This window comes from Xenopus laevis, chromosome 6L (assembly GCF_017654675.1).
Source record: "Xenopus laevis strain J_2021 chromosome 6L, Xenopus_laevis_v10.1, whole genome shotgun sequence".
In the NCBI taxonomy this organism is placed as follows: Eukaryota; Metazoa; Chordata; class Amphibia; order Anura; family Pipidae; genus Xenopus; species Xenopus laevis.
In genome coordinates this window covers 88527662-88546925 of record NC_054381.1, presented here as the reverse complement: position 1 = coordinate 88546925, position 19264 = coordinate 88527662, and the positions used below count along the sequence as shown (strand labels likewise).

The following is a 19264-nucleotide window of genomic DNA, read 5'->3' as shown; positions in this document are numbered from 1 at the left end:
TTGTTGGCGCTAAGGCAATTTCCTCTCCTTTAAAGTGGACATATAAGGCATTCAATAATATAGATATAACAGATGCCTTGAATTTGCATTGGTAACATACCTTTTTATTTCCTCAGCATGCAATGATGCTCCCAGTTCTGACACATCACATACGCTACCATAAATGCTTGATGCATTTAGATAAATTAATTGGATATATCTTTACAGAACGATGTTTGCTTCAGGTAAGAATGACATGGAAAGCTATTTGAAACCTTTCTACATGTGGTAATAACGAATTAAAGAGTAGCGCAGGGATTTGAGAATATGTTTAGATGCTCATATAAATATGCAAAATATTACACAGACTGGTGAGTCACAGAAAATATTTTTTTCTTACAGGTATGGGACCTAGTATCCAGAATGCTCAGGACCAATTAAATCTTAGTTGGGATCAAGTACAAGGTACTGTTTTATTATTACAAAGAAAAAGGAAATCATTTTTTAAAATTTGGATTATTTGATTATAATGAGTCTATGGGAGACGGCCTTTCTGTAATTCGGAACATTCTGGATAATGGGTTTCCAGATTATGGATCCCATACCTGTACAATGAGCTGAAACATTAGGTATCCTAAGTGTCATTCTGGTGATAATTAAAATTTAACATTCCAAAAAAGATTAGAGAGGAAATTAGCTCATTTTATATTTTGAATAATTTCAGGTTTGGAAGTTATTACTTCAGAATAAAATCTTTTTTCTCATCAGCTTTCATTCCTGGGACCTGCCCTGGATAGTTTCAGTCTTTAAAGGAAAACTATACCCCCCAAACAATGTAGGTCTCTATTAAAAGATACTGAGTAAAACAGCTCATGTGTAAAACCCTGCTTCATGTAAATGAACCATTATCATAATAATATACTTTTTTAGTAGTATGTGCCATTGGGTAATCATAAATAGAAAATTGCCATTTTAAAAAATAAGGGCCGCCCCCTGAGATCGTAAGATTCACTGTGCACACATACAAACCACATGTAAGGTCACATGAGCCAATTAACAGACAGAGTTCTGCCTTTTGCTTCCTCACTTCTTCCTGTTACAGTTAGTGTTGTAGTATTTCTGGTCAGGTGATCTCTGAGGCAGCACAGATAGAGTCACGAAATGGTGGTTCAAGGCAAGAGATGTAAAAGGGCAATATTTATGTAAATGTATATTCCAGTTTGGTAAGATTCTTTAATATGTCATTCAATTTGATATAAACTATCTGTTGCTTAAGTATTAATTTTTGGGGTATAGTTTTCCTTTAAGTTAGTTAGTTTACTGAACTGCATATCTGTGTTAAGCACCACCATTTGATGGGCAGTGGCATTTTGATTACCAGGTTTGTGTGTTCAAATTTTGTGTGTACCCTGATTACCAATCTCGTGTACTTCCAGAATGAAAACTTTAAGGGTAAAGTTGCACTGGGAGATTCGGGGAGATTGTTGCCCGGCGACTAATCGCCTCTTCTTTGGTGCGAATAATCTCCGCAAAAGCTTCCCCGTCTTCCGCCGGCTAAGATGAAAAATCACCTGCTGCATGGCACAGGCGGTGCTTATTTTTCTGCAGTTGCTTCATGAGGAAACTTCGGGCGACTTCGGAAAAAGAAGCGCCGCGAGTGCCATGGCGCAGGTGTTTTTTCATTTTAGCAGTCGGAACATAGGGTGAAGCAGTTCAGGGAGAGGTGATTAGTCGTCGATCAACTCTCCCTGATTTTTCCAGTGTGACCTTACCCTAAGGGTATAGTGTTTGAAGGTATTGTTTCCCTTTAAAGGAGAAGGAAAGGTTAAAACTAAGTAAGCCTTATCAGAAAGGTCCATCTAAATATACCAGTAAACCCCCAAAGTAGTGCTGCTCTGAGTCCCCTGTCAAAAGAAACACAGCATTTCTTTCCTTCTATTGTGTACCCATGGGCTTCTGTATCAGACTTCCTGCCTTCAGCTTAAACCTCATTGCCCTGGGCAAGAGCATGCTCAGTTTGTTCCTCTTCCCCACCCACCCACCCCCCTCCCTTCTCTACTGTAATCTGAGCCCAGAGCAGGGAGAGACTCAGGCAGGAAGTGATGTCACACCCCATTAATACTGCAGCTCCTATCCTAAACAAACAGAGAGTTTCTAGAGCTTTTTACTCAGGTATGGTAAAACATTCTACAGAATAAATATAGCATTCTATCTTGCACTATTGCAGCTAATCTATTGCCAATAAAATGCCTCCGTAGCTTTCCTTCTCCTTTAATGGGCTGTGATATGTGTATTCTTCCTAGGATATGTTTTTCTTTGTGTTTGTTTTTTTTTTCTGTGACACATCTTTTACAAGCATTTCCCATAATGTCAGTCTCCCTTATTTAAATGCAGTAGTAACTCCCATATGAGGAGGTTTTGCTGAAAGTGAGGCTGCTAATTGATTTAATATCAGCACTACTTTAGCAAAACATTTTTTTTCTTTCTCAAGTCAAGGACAGAAGCAATTCTAAATACAAAAAGACTACACACACAAACACCAAATCAAACTTTCATTACTCAAAATCAACACTAGAAATAAGAAATCATGTATGCTCTGAAGCAAAGTGCATTGTGAATCAGTTTTTTTTCTTAAAGTAGCCTTTTGCCCTTTTGCTGTAGGAGGCAAGAGAAAGAGATGAAATGCTATGCAAATTGATATTGTCATCAAACTCTGTTTTCTAAAATTCCATTAAACTTTTTACAAAATGTTAAGTGTAGTTGAAAGACAAATCTATGGAGGCAACCACTCAAAGGTGATGTTGGTTAGAGAGGACCGAAAAGGATGCTAGTTTGAATGTTTGCAAGAATGCAATTTTCAGGGATTTTAGCAGAGAGATTTTGTTAGTTTGTACTTCAAAATCTACCTAGTAGCGTAATGGAGAAAAGGTGAGATTATGACCAAAAGTAACATAATATACAGTAGAATAAAAGTGGTAGTATATGTTTAATGGTTGGTTGGTGGGGGTTGCTGGGCTTATGCCACAGTGCCAGTGCCAAACTGTTACAATTTTGCTGCATTAGTTGATACAGTGAAGTGTATGAATTATAACTGCTGCCTTTACCCACTGAGGGATTATGCTCATCAAGGCCAAAGATAAGAAATGTATAAACTAATTTATTAATTTAGATCAATTTCCAGAGTGGAAAACCACTAACTTTAAGGATGTTATTATCTCTTAAAAGATGTCTCCAGTCCCCCAACCATATCATGCCCCAGAAATAAAAGTATTCTGTAGCTAGCTTCTCTATGTAGCAAGAGCCTTTCTTGGGGAATAGGGAATAGTGATGTATGGGTCAACAAAAGTATGACCCAAACCCAACCTGGTGCGGCAACTCTGTTTATAGACCTGCGCCCAACACACCCTTCTCTAATGTCACGAAAGTTGGCAAGGCATTGCACGACTATTAATAGAGGCTGCTGCTGCTTTCAGAAGCCAGCAGTGTATGGTCACAGGCAGGGAGAGTGAAGGGAAGAGCTCAACCCGATCTCATCCGTGACCTGGCAATGTTCTGCAGAAGTTGGACCAAGACCACCCGACCTGCGGGTTTCGGCCTGGTTACGTGCATTTAATGTTTTATAAAGTTTTTAAGGATACTAACAGAATCCCTAAATTTAGCAGGTTGACTTTACAGCTTCTTTAACTAGAAATAAACATTGGTTTAGTTTTTTTAAAAAAAAAAACACACACTATTGGCACATTGTAGATCCTTATTTTCTACAGAAAAAAAAAAAAAAAGAATTTTGGCCACTCCACACTCACCCTCCAAAGTTTTTGCGCCACAAAGAGTGGTAACTAAACTTAATATCAATCTGAGCTGTAGAACCGAGTACTGCTTAACTTATTTTTCTAGATCCTCATTTACATTGATGGACTGAATTGCCCTTTAGGGTGGTGGCAGACTAGGATATAAGTCATCCAATGACAAATCTCCTCTTCTGCGGGTGACTAATCTCCCCTTATTGCCTTCCCACTGGCTAGAATAGGAATTGCCGGCGGGATCGCTTTAGATTTCCGAAGTTGCCCCGTGAAGAGAAGATTTGTCGCAGGGCAACTAATCTCCATTCTGCCACCACCCTAAGGGCAGAGATACATGCTACTATTTCGGAAGATAAGTCTCCCAGCATCAAATCAAGTCTTCTTCGGCGACTAATCTCCATGAACTGCCTTCCCGTCGGCTAGAATGCAAGTCACCGTTTCACCAAAAGACCTGCTTATCTAAGTTACAATTGTATCTTTGCTTATATTAAATTGTTACAAATGTATCTAAATGCAGCTGCCACTTATGTTTTAGAAACTTTGATCTCCTGCACTAAACAGCCAGAAAAAGTCTGGGACATTTCAGTTACAATCCAGGACTGCGGGTTGAGCTGTCAGTCGGGACAGTTGGGAGGTATAAAATACTAAATTTGGGAACTTTTGGCCTTGATTGGAGATTCCTGACTTGCAAAGATAAAAAAAACTTAAAATAATGCAAATGTGAATTTTCAAAGCACTGCACCACAAATACCCATGCTTTAGATTGCAATGCCAAAACATGTTATGTTTCCAAATACTCACAAACCTAAATTTAGTATAGTACACTCCTAGAGAACTGAAAACAATGAAATATAAATGGCTCATCTGGTACAAAGCATAATTCATTACTGTTATTACTACAGGTATGGGATTGGTTATCTGGAAACCCGTTATCCAGAAAGCTCCGGAAAGTCTGTCTCCCATATACTCCATTATTATCATATAATCCAAATTTTTAAAAATGATTTCCTTTATCTCTGTAATAATCAGCAGTATCTTGTACTTGATCCCAACTAAGATGTAAGTATTCCTTATTGGAAGCAAAACCAGTCTATTGGGTTTATTTAATGTTTACATGATTTGCTAGTAGATGTAGTGTATGAATATCCAAATTACAAAAAGATCCGTTATCCGGAATACCCGAGGTCCCAAGCATTGTGTGAGTAGACCCATATATTCTTTACTAGCAGGACAGCATGAGCCGTTTAAGTCACCCATTTAGCTCTTTTTTATATCAATATGCCATTAACGTCACTACAGCTCCTAATGGTTGGCACTACAGTTTTCTATAAGGTTTGAGATTATCTGTGGCATGTGCCAAGACTCTGTATAAAGGCAGAAGTATTTAATCTTTTATCATTTTAAAACCAATGCATTAAGGCAGAAGCATCATTTTTCATTTATAACTTGAGAGTAGTACATTTATCTTGTCAAGCCTACAAAATGCATGTGAAAGAATTTACCTGATCCAATCTGCTGTCTCACACAAGGCTAAATATTAATCACATTAACTGGTTCACTACTACAGAAAGGCTTCTAACTGTAGATTTTTAGATTTTATGCATTTGATGCTAGGGTTTTGGTAATAAAGGATGAATGAGTCCGATAAACAATAAATAATGAGAAGCAGGTTCTCGCCTTAGAGGATTTGCAGTATTAAGTGCGTCTTGCTCTGAAGGATTGGAAGTACATGTGCATTAGTAATAGACACTGCATGTAGTACATTATTATCAATGAAGGGAACAAAAGAACTTAGACACACAATGTAACTTTCTGCTTGCCTGTCTTATTACCTGTCGCACGTGATGCAGTGTGTGCTTTAACTGTTAGCAAGTATAAGAAATAGTGTTGCAGCTCAATGTGCTTCATTTTCCAGACAGCATAATGTATAGTTCCCTTCCATGCTAGCTAGCAGTAGATTTTTCATTCTTTTGACAAGAACGTCATAACTAACTAGATTAATTATTTTGTGTCTGGTAACTGGAGCTGTAGTCAGAATTAGATTTCTGATTTTAGTTTCCCTTAAAAAACTTTTTTTTTTTAATAAACCTGTTTTTAATGTTTATCACTTCTTTGACTCTAATTTATATTATTTTCTTTCTTGAATAATATGCCATTACCTGCTCTTGGTACTGAAAAAGGCAGTGATACTCTTGCCTTATACTAAACTGAAACCCCTGCTAGTTTAAAATCCAATATTTTATAAAAGTCGCATAATTTAATTTGAGCTAGGCAGTGTATTATTTATTTGCGTGTGTGTGTGTTTTTGTTTACCCTGAATGGTGGCATAGAAATGCATGCTGTGTTTGCCTACTTATCATTTTTGTCAGTAGTGAAATATTAGGGGAAATTAACATGGACGTAGGCAGTTTAGAAAAAAGGATATCACAAAGATGCAATTGTTGTTGAAAATTGATCATGTACATTTGCTGTGATATTATCATCTGCAAAACCAATATCAAATATGAAAAAATGCTTATTTCAAGCACATTTTTTTTTAAATTTATGTTGTGGCAGAGAAGTTTTAAGTGATAAGCCCATATATTTTACTATCATTGGCCCTTGACAAGCTGTTTGGTGGCTGTTAGGGGAAACTGAAGTGTGGGCACAATTCCTATACCCTGCACTTGCCTCCTATCTTCCTTCTGTCCACCTTTAAGAAATAAATAAGGGAAAATTAGATATGGGCCTTTTGTATGGAGCCCGTGCGTCGTACAAGCCATAGATATGAAACTGCACTTTTTGTTTCCTTCTTTCATATAATTTGGCAATGGTGATCGCAATATAACTAGGGGGATCTCTGGTAGTCTAATTGGTACCCTGACAGATGGAAAGCCATGTGCCAGTGGTAATTTCCAAGCAGTAACGTTCCCTGCAGTGTGTAAGTGTTTTATCATATTTATTTTTAGAATTGTGTATTTACATCAATAAGGGGATGCTGAGTCCTGGTCCTCTGTATAGAGCTCATAAGGCCACATATGATAGTGCAGACCCAGCTGTCCCCATGTCTAAAATCTGGCAGTAATGACAACATTGCCTGATTGACATATATGGTTAGCAATTGCTTAGAGCAGTCATAATGTTATGCCAACTATGTGTAAATTACTAACTCTCTTTGTAAATATACAATCCTTAAAAATGAAACTGTTGTGTACTAAGAGGCCAGCATTTAACATGTTGAGAGCAGTTCTTGGTTGCTCCAGGGACCCCAATTATATTAACATTTTCTTTCATTGTGGGCAGAGCTTTAAAAGGAAATTATTTATAGTGTACTATAAAATATAGGAACATTTTACTTCACTTTGCAACATATCCGTGTTCTCTTTTCTAATTACTTTATGTTTCAAATTCCATTTGGGGAGTAGTTGCATCTGTGTGATAACTTTGGTATACATATGCTAAATATTAAAATGCATTAAGCTTGACAAATAACAGGCTTCTGTGAATTAGGGTGGCTTCCAAGTTGAATTAAGTAACTTGTCTAAGGAATGCAAGAACTTGTACATGTAATTTCCTAAAAGAAAAAACCCATTAAAGTAATGTGCCCAAATAAATCTTAATAAGACCTGTTTCTTTAACATGGGGATTAATGTACCAGGATGGCTGGTAAATGTCTTTCATCCACACTTGCAAAACATCCTTCTTATCAGATAAGCATTAATTCTAGCTGTCTGGCAATGTAAAGAAAATCTGTAGGAAGTTTTAAGCGGTCATGTTATTTATGGGTAAATGGATAAACTAAAGCTTTAAATGCATTTAATATGTATGCGATCAACTCTGCAATCAAGACACATAGACCTATTTCACCTATATAAAGAATAGGACTGACATTAGGCATGTGCAAGGATTATTTAAACAAGATAATTTTTTCTCATCCCCCCCATGGGTATTTGGATTATGGGAAACCCCATAATACTTTTGGGTGCGTGCACATTTTTTTTTGTTAAAATTTGGTGCAGAGAAAACAGCACCAACCTCCATGTCTTTGTTTTATTTTATAGAATACATTATTTATCTGATTATGCACCTGACCATAAAAGTGGTCATCATTTTGATAATAATATAAAGGGGGGGGGGAGGCAAAAGAACTTAAGTTGTAAATATATCTTATTGAAGGTTTTCACCATGGCCTGTTTTTTCTGTCCTCCTTACACATCAATCAATCAATTTGGTCTCCCTTTCATTCTCCACTTCTCTCCATAAAAAAAAACTCTCACTTTGTTTTAGAACTTACCATTCAGCCCTCTTTGTTGTATAAATTTCAGCAGAACTGTCATGATTTTTCATAAATAATATGATCACAGGTTTTGCAGAGAATTGCACAAATCACCACTAAACCGCAACCTCCAACGATAATAAATCAAGTGACTTTTCGATTGTTTGTGAAATTGGAAAAACTTTATTTTTCAGCTTGCAATGACTCATCCAAGCCATCATTTAAACTTTGGGATGAACCCAGACCATGCACGAAACTCCCTCTCGAATTGTGGTATCAGGCAACCGAAATATGGAGACAGAAAAGTGCATTACATGCATATGCGTAAAAAGGGTATGTGTGTGTGTGTGTGTGTGTGTGTGTGTGTGTGTATATATATATATATATATATATATGTGTGTGTGTATATATATATATGTCCAAATAATCCTCATTTTTAAAAATGATTACTTTTTTTTCTGTAATAATAACACAGTACCTTGTACTTGATCCAAACAAAGATATAATTAAGCCTATTGGGGTTATTTCATGTTATATGTCATGTTATATATCATTTTCTAGTAGGCATAAGGTATGACGATCCAAATTCTGTTATATGGAAAGGGTGAAATAATCCACAGGTGTTACTACAATTAGCATGATTGTCAGGAAAAATTATTTAATAATAGAATAAAGATAACTCAAAATAGCTGTATTATTTTGTGATTCTGAATTCCATATTTTACAACATGCGCTACAATACTAGAATAGTCATTCTATTTTGATGATCGTGTCCTTTTAAAACCAAATTTTAGGATTCTTGTTCAAAAGAATCTATTTTACAGAGGCTTACTGGAGCAAGAATCTATTTTACAGAGGCTTACTGGAGCACAGGATATATAAATCTGTTTGAACTCTCTTCATTTTTTTGATGTTCATTTGACTTTAAGAAGCTGCCTCTGAAAATCATAGATTTGACATTGCATTGAAAATCATGGTAAGCTTGCTTTCATCTGTGTAGTTCTAGGGATTCTGTAATGAAAGTTTATATCCACTAGGTTGTTTTAGCCTTGGGATTTTTATTTATCTCATACTGGCAATACTGAAAAGGAAAGTGGGTGCATTGATTATTTAATTATTTGTTAAAAATCTGGTCAAACAGTAATTGCAGCTTGTGTTGCCCTTGTTCAAACGAAATTGTAGCCAAGTAATATATACCTTTTATGAAGAGTGTTGTATAAAATGATGTTATTAAGCAGATATAATTGTTCTTCGTGTTGACTATTCTAAAGGCATAAATCCCAACCCATGGAGTTTTTACAAGCACACGATGAGAGAATGCTCTTATATTTTTATAGCAGCTCGCTGCTCGGCAGTATCAATTTATAACCGTGTTTTTTTCTATGAATTCATTACAGAGGATTTTTTTAGAGGTGTAATTATATATATTTTTTCTTTTTACAATTATATTTACCATTACAGGAATAAATACCCTGATAAATATAATGTCACGTCTGGGACAAGATGATCCAACCCCTTCAAGGTAAAACAGATTGATCCTGTATTGTTAACATTGTTGGTGCAGTACATTCAGCTTTATTTGTAACATCTACAGTTATGTCCATAAATATTTGGACAGAGACAACTTTTTATTAATTTGGTTTTGTACATTACCTCAATGAATTTTACATGCAACAACTCAGATGCAGTTGAACAGCTTTAATACAGTGGGTTGAAAAAAAATATTGCATAAAAATGTGAGGAACTAAAGCCTTTTTTTTAAACACAATCACTTCATTTCAGGGGCTCAAAAGTAATTGGACATCACCAGATTCTGGGTTTCCTCCTTTTTAATGCTCTGTCAGGCCTTTACTGCAGTGGCTTTCAGTTGCTGTTTGTTTGTCTTCAACAAGTGAAATGCATGCTCAATTGGGTTCAGATCAGGTGACTGATTTGGCCATTCAGGTATATTCCAATTCTTTGCTTTAATAAATTCCTGGGGTTTCTTTGGCTGTATGTTTTATGCATTTAGCTGGATTTGAGCAGACAGTATGTCTCTGAACACCTCAGAATTAATTCAGCTGCTTCTGTCCTGTGTCACATCATAGATAAACACTAGTGTCCCAGTGCCACTGGCAGCCATGCACTCCCAATCCATCACACTGCCTCCGCCATGTTTTATAGATGATGTGATATGCTTTGGATCATGAGCTGTACCACGCCTTCACCATACTTTTTTTTCTTGCCATCATTCTGGTACAGGTTGATTTTGTTTTCATCTGTCCAAAGAATGTTGTTTTTTTTTTTTTTTTAGCAAAGTCCAATCTAGCCTTTCTATTCTTGATACTTATGAGTGGCTTGCACCTTGCAGTGCACCCTCTGTATTTACTGTCATGCAGTCTTCTCTTTATGGTAGACTTGAATATCTATATGCCTACCTCCTGGAGAGTGGTGTTCACTTGGAAATGATTCTGCGATCATCCACCACTGTTGTCTTCCGTGGACATCCAGGTCTTTTTGCTTTGCTGAGTTCACCAGTGCTCGCTCTTTCTTTCTTTCTTTCTTTCTTTCTTTCTTTCTTTCTTTCTTTCTTTCTTTCTTTCTTTCTTTCTTTCTTTCTTTCTTTCTTTCTTTCTTTCTTTCTTTCTTTCTTTCTTTCTTTCTTTCTTTCTTTCTTTCTTTCTTTTTCTGCCAATCCTAATATTGTAGCAATTTCTCAGATGGGTTTTTTCCTGTTCTGCATGGAGAGCTCCTTTGACCGCATATTGTCTGTTCTCCGCAAAATCTTCCACATACAAGCAGCCCCCCTCAAATCAACTCCAAGGCTTTTATTTGCTTCGTTGATAATGACATAACAAAGGAATTGCCCACACCTGCCCATGAAATAGCCTTTAAGTCAATTGTCCAATTGCTTTTGAGCCCCTGAAATGAAGTTATTGTGTTAAAAAGAAAAACACTTTAGTTCCTCACATTTTTATGCAATCTTTTTGTACAACCTACCAGTGGCGGAACTACCGAGGGAGCAGGGGGTGCGAGCAGGCCAGGGCCCGCACCCCCTAAGGGCCCCCCCGCAGCGCCGCTCGCCACTGAAATCCCCCGGCACGTACGGATGGGGGCGGGGGCCCAGCTGCGCGTCACGCACCAGGGCCTGCCCCCCTCTAGTTACAGTACTGCAACCTATTGAATTAAAGCTGAAAGTCTGCAGTTCAACTATATCTGAGTTGTTTCATTTAAAATTCATTGTGGTAATGTACAGAACCAAAATGAGAAAAAAGTTGCCTCTGTCCAAATATTTATGGACCTAACTGTACATCTGAAAGAAGGGCCACGTGGCCAACTAAGGCTATGTCCTTTTTCATTTAAGTTGTGAGAAGAAATATGCATAATTTAAAATGTTTGTAACAAATTAAACAAGCTTGAATTTGCTTATTTATGGAAAAATCCAATTGTAAAAAAACACAAACATTTATCGAGTTTTCGATTGAAAACCAGCGTAAAACACCCAAAAATCATGAAGGCAAAAAACATCTTCAAATGGTTAAAGGGACCTCTGCCATTGACTTTTACATGAATTAGACAGGTTTTAGGTGGAGTATTTTCAGATTCTGACTTTTTGCAGCTTCAGGGCATAATAATTCTCAAAAAATTGTTTTTCGTTTTTTTTCCCTCAAATTCGAGTTTTGTAGTTAAACTGCATTCGAAAAACTAGAATTCAACCTTAAATAAATACCCTCTATGTGTTGGTATTGCTCACTCAGCTGTGTTAATGCAGGGATATCAGGCATCTTTGTTATGTAGGTGTGTCACAGAAACTGTTTAAAAAAAAAAAGTGGTATAGTTTATTCATCTGTAGTGTTATTCTACTTATGTGGATTTGGAATGTCATATTCTACAATGATTTCACTTTGTCAGTTAAAAGCGGGATCTTTGCTGCTGTCTCTGATATTCACCACTGTTTTTATAATGGATCTATAAAAAGTCATGCTGTGAACTGCACTAATTCCAATCTCCTACATACCAACATCTTGACAATCAATGTTATATTCTCTTTGTTCCAATATCTGACCTAAGAAATGCACTTTTAAGCACCATTTTTAGAAATTGTATTGAATGCTGCTGTTGGCACCAGCAGGATTTTCTCCTATGTATCTGCATTGTTTAGCACTTTACAGAAAAGCAAAGAGTTTAACATTTTAAAATCTGAAGCACATTGGTGCTTTAGTAGAGAGATTGACACTTTTTACTATCTTCTTTGAGCTACAATAGAGCCTAACTGTGTGGTTTTGCTCTGCAGGATAAACCACAACGAACGTCTTGAGTTCTTAGGAGATGCGGTTGTTGAATTTCTAACAAGGTATCTGAAGTTTCAATTATACCCATCGCTGTTGTTTACATTGACATTATTGGGTTTTTTTCCTGACTAATTATGAAACAAAACTAATGAAGAAATGTCATTATGCTTACATTTTGTTGTCCAAATAATTTGAAATCCCTGAATCTCGTGCAAAATCTTGAGTTTTGCAGAACATTGTAGAAAAGGGTTACATGGCTAATGAGCTGCAATGAAGTCAGTGGTTTTATCTTTGCCTGTTAAAAGTAGAGCAGTATATAGCACTGCAGCTAAAAGTTTTCCATAGATTTTGTTCTTTCTTGTACTTTTCCGTTGCATCACTGTTAACAGGGGATGTGAGGGGCACAGGATGGAGAGCTGCTGATGGTAGCAGTTTGTATCTCCCACAATTCAAAGCTGACAGCCTGCTTAGGTGCAGAAACAGCTTAAGGTGTGTCTGGAAACCCCCTTGACTTGTCACTGCATGTTGGCCACATTTGAATGACACTGGTGAAGTATGATTTTTATGACAGTTTTGAAAATTATATATATTTTTAAACTTGATAATTTTTTTATGTACACACTGTAAAACAGTAATATCAAAACAATAATATAATATTTATATATATATATTTATGTAATAAAACAGAAGCAATATAAATAGTTGAGAAATTGACACTTTTAATAAAAGTTAAAAAAAGGATTTAAGTTGGTAGCACCTTACTGTGAATGTTAAACGTGTAAATGCTGCGGCACTACATGGGCAGGGCAGAACAGAGTTCTTGTACAGGTATGGGACCTATTATCCAGAATGTTCAGGACCAGGGGTTGTCCAGATAAAGGATCTTTCTAATTTAGATCTCCATACCTTAAGTCTGCTAATAAAACATTTAAAAAACATTTTTCTGGATTCATTATATATTGTTGGCACTCTAAAAATACTTGATAATAATTATATCTTAGTTGGGATAAATTCTGTATGAATATTTAACCAAACTGTAGAAATTAATGCACTTTTGTCAAACAATTAAATTTTTTTCCTTGCTGGACACTTCAATATGATACATATATCCAAGTCCAGTGTGAACGTTTCAGATTCTGTTTGGCCCGGTACTTGGATTTGTCCAAATCATGTTAATTAAAGGCTAGGATTCGGCCAAATACCAAACCAAATAAAGCATATGGATTGTCCCCAAAATATATAAAAAATGCTGTAAAGCATTTCTGAACTCTAATTCTTCTACTGTGCAATCTTGCTTCTGTCCAATGAACCTTCAGATGAGTTTAGTAACTCAAGTAGTAACTGGTTAAATCCAAGAAACATTATAGTTCCCTTTATCATCTATGACCGCTAAAGATCCTCTAGACGGAGGTCATTCACAACTTTAAATCTGTATACACATATTTGCACCTTAAGCCAAATGTCAGAGAGTCTGAACAGAGCAGTATGGATCCCTTAATGTGCATCATTGTTAGTGACAATAATAGCTTCAAAACTGAGAAGGATTGTTGAAGTGATAGATGGACAACCTTCTCACCTCACCTAGAATCCAGTGTTATATGTGCTGTAAATAAAAATTATTAGACTGCAACATCTTGTGCAGTATTTTTACTATTGTAGAAGAATTTAGAATGTTTCCTATCTTTACTTCTACACCAGACAGACTAACCTTGGAAGTCATTTTAAGAAATATGATGCCATATACAGTTGGTGCTTTGGTTTGCTGATGTATAAGTGTGAATTGAATGCTGCAAACATGTCTAAAGAACATTTTCCCTGGCTGATTTATAGAATATTTCTTAAAGAACCACTGCAGCAACCTGTTGGGGAAACAAATTGAAGTTTAAATGGCCATATTTCTCTGTAATAAGAAACCAACAGAGGATTTCAAATAGAAAAATGGAAGTGTGAAAAGTTATTTGTGAAAGAAATCTAAAGTTGGGGAAAAATAACTAGCTCCTCGATATAATAACGGAGAGATAAAAAGATGTTGGTGTAAAAAAGCGGATTCTTGTAATATGGTTTGTGATCTAAAATTCCCAGCATCGCTAGCCATTGTTCTTCCCTCTTGTTTCATTTGAATCTAAGTAATTATGACATACCTTTCTCAAATCTTGAAATAAAATTCATACAAATTACATTTCCATAAGCATACAGTACAGACAAATGATTCATAAAGGGTAGGACAATTTGCAGTGTACCATTGTGAAAGATACATACTATATTGCACATGATTAATATAGGCATTTAGAGTGGTCCTCCAATGCTTGCTTCAGCATATCCAAGCAGTAATCTTTAACTCACCATTACATTTGCTTCAAACACACTGGGGCTAATTTATAAACACTGGGCAAATTTGCACCTGGGCAGTCACCCATAGCTACCAATCAGTGGGGGTCATTTATCAACACTGGGCAAATTTGCCCATGGGCAGTAACTCATGGCAACCAATCAAATTGTTGCATTCATTGTTCTACCTGCAGCTGGCTGAAGAAAGCCACTCACTGATTGGTTGCTATAGGTTACTGCCCATGGGCAAATTTGCCTAGTGTTTAAAAATGACCCCCACTGTTTACCATAGATTAATAGGAGAATTGGTGATAGACTGAGAGAAGTGTATTCGCCATTAGTATTTTCACCCTGATGTCATTGGTGGTCAGAAGGCTTAATCTGACTAAAGTTGCCCATACATTTCAAAATTTCACTCTGTAGTTTATACGCGTATAAGCGAAGTATAGCTAGTCCAGCTGTCCCACAGGTGCTCTGTCCATGCACCTTTTTGTACCAATGTATAAATTCAAACGGAGGACAAAAGGACAATATGCAGGATAACTGCCAATGTGCAATTTTATTGCTATCCACAAAATTTTAAGATTTGCTTGTAACAATATGATCATTACTGCAGCTCTGCAGGCAATTGGATCAAAGCACAGATGCAATCCTTGATTTTTGGCAAGATATTGGTCAGGTAGGCCTGTCGGCTGAAGAATCGGTCTGAAGGAGCTGGATCAGCAGCTCGTATCACCACTTTAATACTTCCACGTAAGTCAGCTTTCTCTTGAGAAAGTGTGCATGCGTTAAATGCATAGAAGTTCAAAATATTGGTGCAAGATCTCTGAACGCTACCCCTGGCTGCCAACTGTACCTCTTGCCATTTTGGATATTGTACAGTGGTGTGAATTGCGACTATTCAGAGGTATGCTGGTTTTAAGAAATCTCTGGTAACATGTATTCCTGGCCTGGAAAGTGATGTTTAGTCTTTGAATTTATTTTATTATTGCACCCTAATGACCAAGAAACTTGGTATATACAAGATCCAAAGTGTTATAACTTTTTATTTGGTATCCGTACTGACTCAGTAAATGTGAGCTGTACACCTCACTATTACTAATGCCCTTATTATTGGTGATTACCTTTAGAGTTCTATTAACTGGTAGTTTCTTTCTACTTGTACTAGATGCATATTATTTATTATTATATATACCAAAACATTGTTGGAATACGTTTTTATGATGTGCAATTTTAGTCAGGTTGTATATTCACTTAAAGTAACAGGATATATGTTTTATAACATGTAGTTTTTAAATAGATTTTTAACATAACATATCTTATAACTGTCTAATTTTATTGGAGCTCTGTTTTTCATGTAGATCCCTTATAATTTCTTAGAATTTACTTTTTTTTCTCCCAGCAGCTCTGTGAGTATATGTTTTCCACAAGTTAGTGATTTTTAGCGCAAGTTTAGTTCACTTTTATTTTTCAAAACTGATTTTGGCATAATAAGATCATATAGAGCAGAGTACCAATCACATATAAGTTGACGAGACTATACGTCTTGTACACATAGCCGCTCGCTCTGTTCCTTCTCGTTCCCAAGCGAGAAGCCAACGAGCCTAGGCGGGGAACGAGTCGAGTGGCCACTGAGGCAGCAGCAGGCATGTGCAATGGACGTGCTCTGCTGCTGCCCGAACTTCCTGCTCCTCCGCTTCGCCCCCTTTTACTGGATCAGCTCAGAAGCCAGTGCCATGATGCCAGCAGCCCTCTGGACCCTGCCACCCCAGGTTAGTGCCCATCCACACACACAAACACATACTTATTTTACCAGTGCACACTTACATTCACACACACACACAGATACAATTTTGGGGAATCAGAGTGGTCACACACATTCACAGCACTCACACACTTGCACACAACACGCAATCTGCCAATTTTACACAAACATACACACTTACAATATTTTGTGTATTTTTTTTCTATCGCATAGTTTGTTTTTTCCTGAAACAACTGTTTTATTGCCATTGCGAATAGAGTATTCACTAATTGCACTGCGCAATAACTTTTGTATGTTATTTTGGTGATTATATTGCAATTTCAGTAATTGTGGTGCATTTTTAACCATTTTATTGCATATTTAGCCATTTTATTAAATTATCAGCTTTGCGCGGTGTTTGTTCACATATTTCTGTCCGTAAAACCTATTTGGCCATGCTAAAATATTCAAACTTTGATTCTGGCTGTTGATTACACTAGGAAAAAAAGAAAAAAAAGCATAGTTTTTTTATGGTTTTGTTGGATTTTAGTGATTTTTTTACCATTTCACTCTGTTCTTTGTTACTTCATTTTGCCTGTGGAAATTTGTCTGTTATATATCCATATTGGGGTCTCTAAATGCCAGATACTTTGGTGAACCTATGCACAATGGGCATCAAACTGTTTAGTGGACCCCTGGTAATCACATTCAGGGTGCTTTTTCTTGGTACATAATAAAACCTTTGAAGTGATTTTTCAGAATTTTGACAAATTTTTATAAAAAAACGCTATGTTCAGACAAGCTTTCGTGTTTTGTAGTTAGGTGTAGAGAGACAGTTACCCATTTTGGAATCGGACACATTTTTATTAAAAACGCTATGTTCAGAGAAGCTTTGATGTTTGTTAGTTAGGAGTAGGGAGACATAGTTACCCATTTTGTAATGTGTACTTTTCAAAAATGTATGGTTTTCTGGGGTAAACCTACTGTTTCAGGATTTTTTGGCCTTGCAATCTAAAGTATGCTGTTTTCGGCATTAGTGCTTTCAAAATTCGGTATACTGCCAGGAGTTTTTGCTGTACAGAAGTCCTAAATCTCCCTAAAACTATACATATCTGGTATTTTCATGTTCGAGAGACATGAGACTTTCCAAATCGGTTAGATTTTCATGCGTAAAATGAAATATTTTTCTGGTACAAATTCATATATTGTTTTTTAGCGCAATAAATCATTTTGTAGAAGTGGAAATACATGAAAATGTTACAAGTGGCAATGAAAATGTTCCGTAAGACGAGTAAAGTGTGAGGTGCGGTCCGTAGTGTCCACAATCAGGAGTAATTATTGCAGCACTCACGAAGCAGTAACGTATATTGGCATTTGCCTCTGCTCTATCTTACTAGAAGCAGTGGAAAGCGCAGCACTCTTTGATACACCCTGGGCCTCGGAAAAATCGTAGTACAGGATATCCATTAAGCAACAGTATCAACCACCTTACTTTGTGGCGACTTTGTTTCTCTAAGCAGCTGGCAGTAAGAGGTTGGATGAGTTTGACTCTTGCCATATTTTGATACAATTGTTTCCACCCTGCTTCCAGGTGGAAGGATGACTGCCAGAAGTGGCAAAAATAGAAATTGGCAATGTGAATAATTAAACGTCAGCAGAAGGTAGGAATAAACAGAGCGTTTCATCAGTGGTTTTTTTTTTTTTAACTGAAACATACGGATAATTTATGAATTCATTTGGGACATTAGCAAACTAATCAACTAAGGAATCAATATATCTATAACAACTGGTCCATAATAATCAAATCGAATATGAACTAATCATGAACTTTAATAATACTAACAGTTTCCAGTAATCAAATCTAATATGAACTAATGTATGTTACTAATACTGATTAACTGTGATATAATTTTAAGCTTTAAAACTATGCACTTTACAAATTTATCAATATATGTGGTCTATTGCATATGTGTAAATTAAAGGTAAATAACTGGTATTAATAGACGTGTCACTAACTAATTGAATCGGGTGAGAATAATTGAAATGAAATATAATAAATTGTAGACTAAATACCGAGTGCAGACCATGAGATACTTTACAATACCATTTATTTGTAAATTTCTTTATCTCCTGCACCACTCAAATAATAGGGTTGAGTAAGGGCTCTTACTGACGAGCGGTTGTAGCTGCGTTCTGTTTTTCTGCGTTCAGCCGCAGGGGCGCATAGGAATAGACGCATAACATTTTTTCCAATGGGGCTGTACTCACACAGGTGCGTATAGGCGCCGAACGCAGGTTGAGACGCAACATGCTGCATTTTTCCTGCGTTCGGCGCCTACACGCGCCTGTGTGAGTACAGCCCCATTGGAAAAAATGTTAAACTTTGATTCTGGCTGTTGATTACACTAGTAAAAAAAGAAAAAAAGCATAGTTTTTTTATGGTTTTGTTGGATTTTAGTGATTTTTTACCATTTCACTCTGTTCTTTGTTACTTCATTTTGCCTGTGGAAATTTGTCTGTTATATATCCATATTGGGGTCTCTAAATGCCAGATACTTTGGTGAACCTATGCACAATGGGCATCAAACTGTTTAGTGGACCCCTGGTAATCACATTCAGGGTGCTTTTTCTTGGTACATAATAAAACCTTTGAAGTGATTTTTCAGAATTTTGACAAATTTTTATAAAAAAACGCTATGTTCAGACAATCTTTCGTGTTTTGTAGTTAGGTGTAGAGAGACAGTTACCCATTTTGGAATCGGACACATTTTTATTAAAAACGCTATGTTCAGAGAAGCTTTGATGTTTGTTAGTTAGGAGTAGGGAGACATAGTTACCCATTTTGTAATGTGTACTTTTCAAAAATGTATGGTTTTCTGGGGTAAAC

At 36.5% G+C, this 19264-nt stretch overlaps 1 protein-coding gene across 3 annotated transcripts in view; it reads left to right on the top strand.

The window, feature by feature from the left end:
• drosha.L (drosha ribonuclease type III L homeolog) overlaps window positions 1-19264 on the top strand; it is a 150619-nt gene that overhangs the window by 83493 nt on the left and 47862 nt on the right. For 2 of the 3 annotated variants that reach the window (XM_018267704.2, XM_041566247.1), the window contains 4 exons: window positions 117-224; window positions 8229-8367; window positions 9496-9556; window positions 12308-12367. In XM_018267704.2, the coding sequence (XP_018123193.1) occupies window positions 117-224; window positions 8229-8367; window positions 9496-9556; window positions 12308-12367 (368 nt within the window). The remainder of the gene's footprint in view (window positions 1-116; window positions 225-8228; window positions 8368-9495; window positions 9557-12307; window positions 12368-19264) is intronic. The other variant, XM_041566246.1, reaches the window with a different exon arrangement.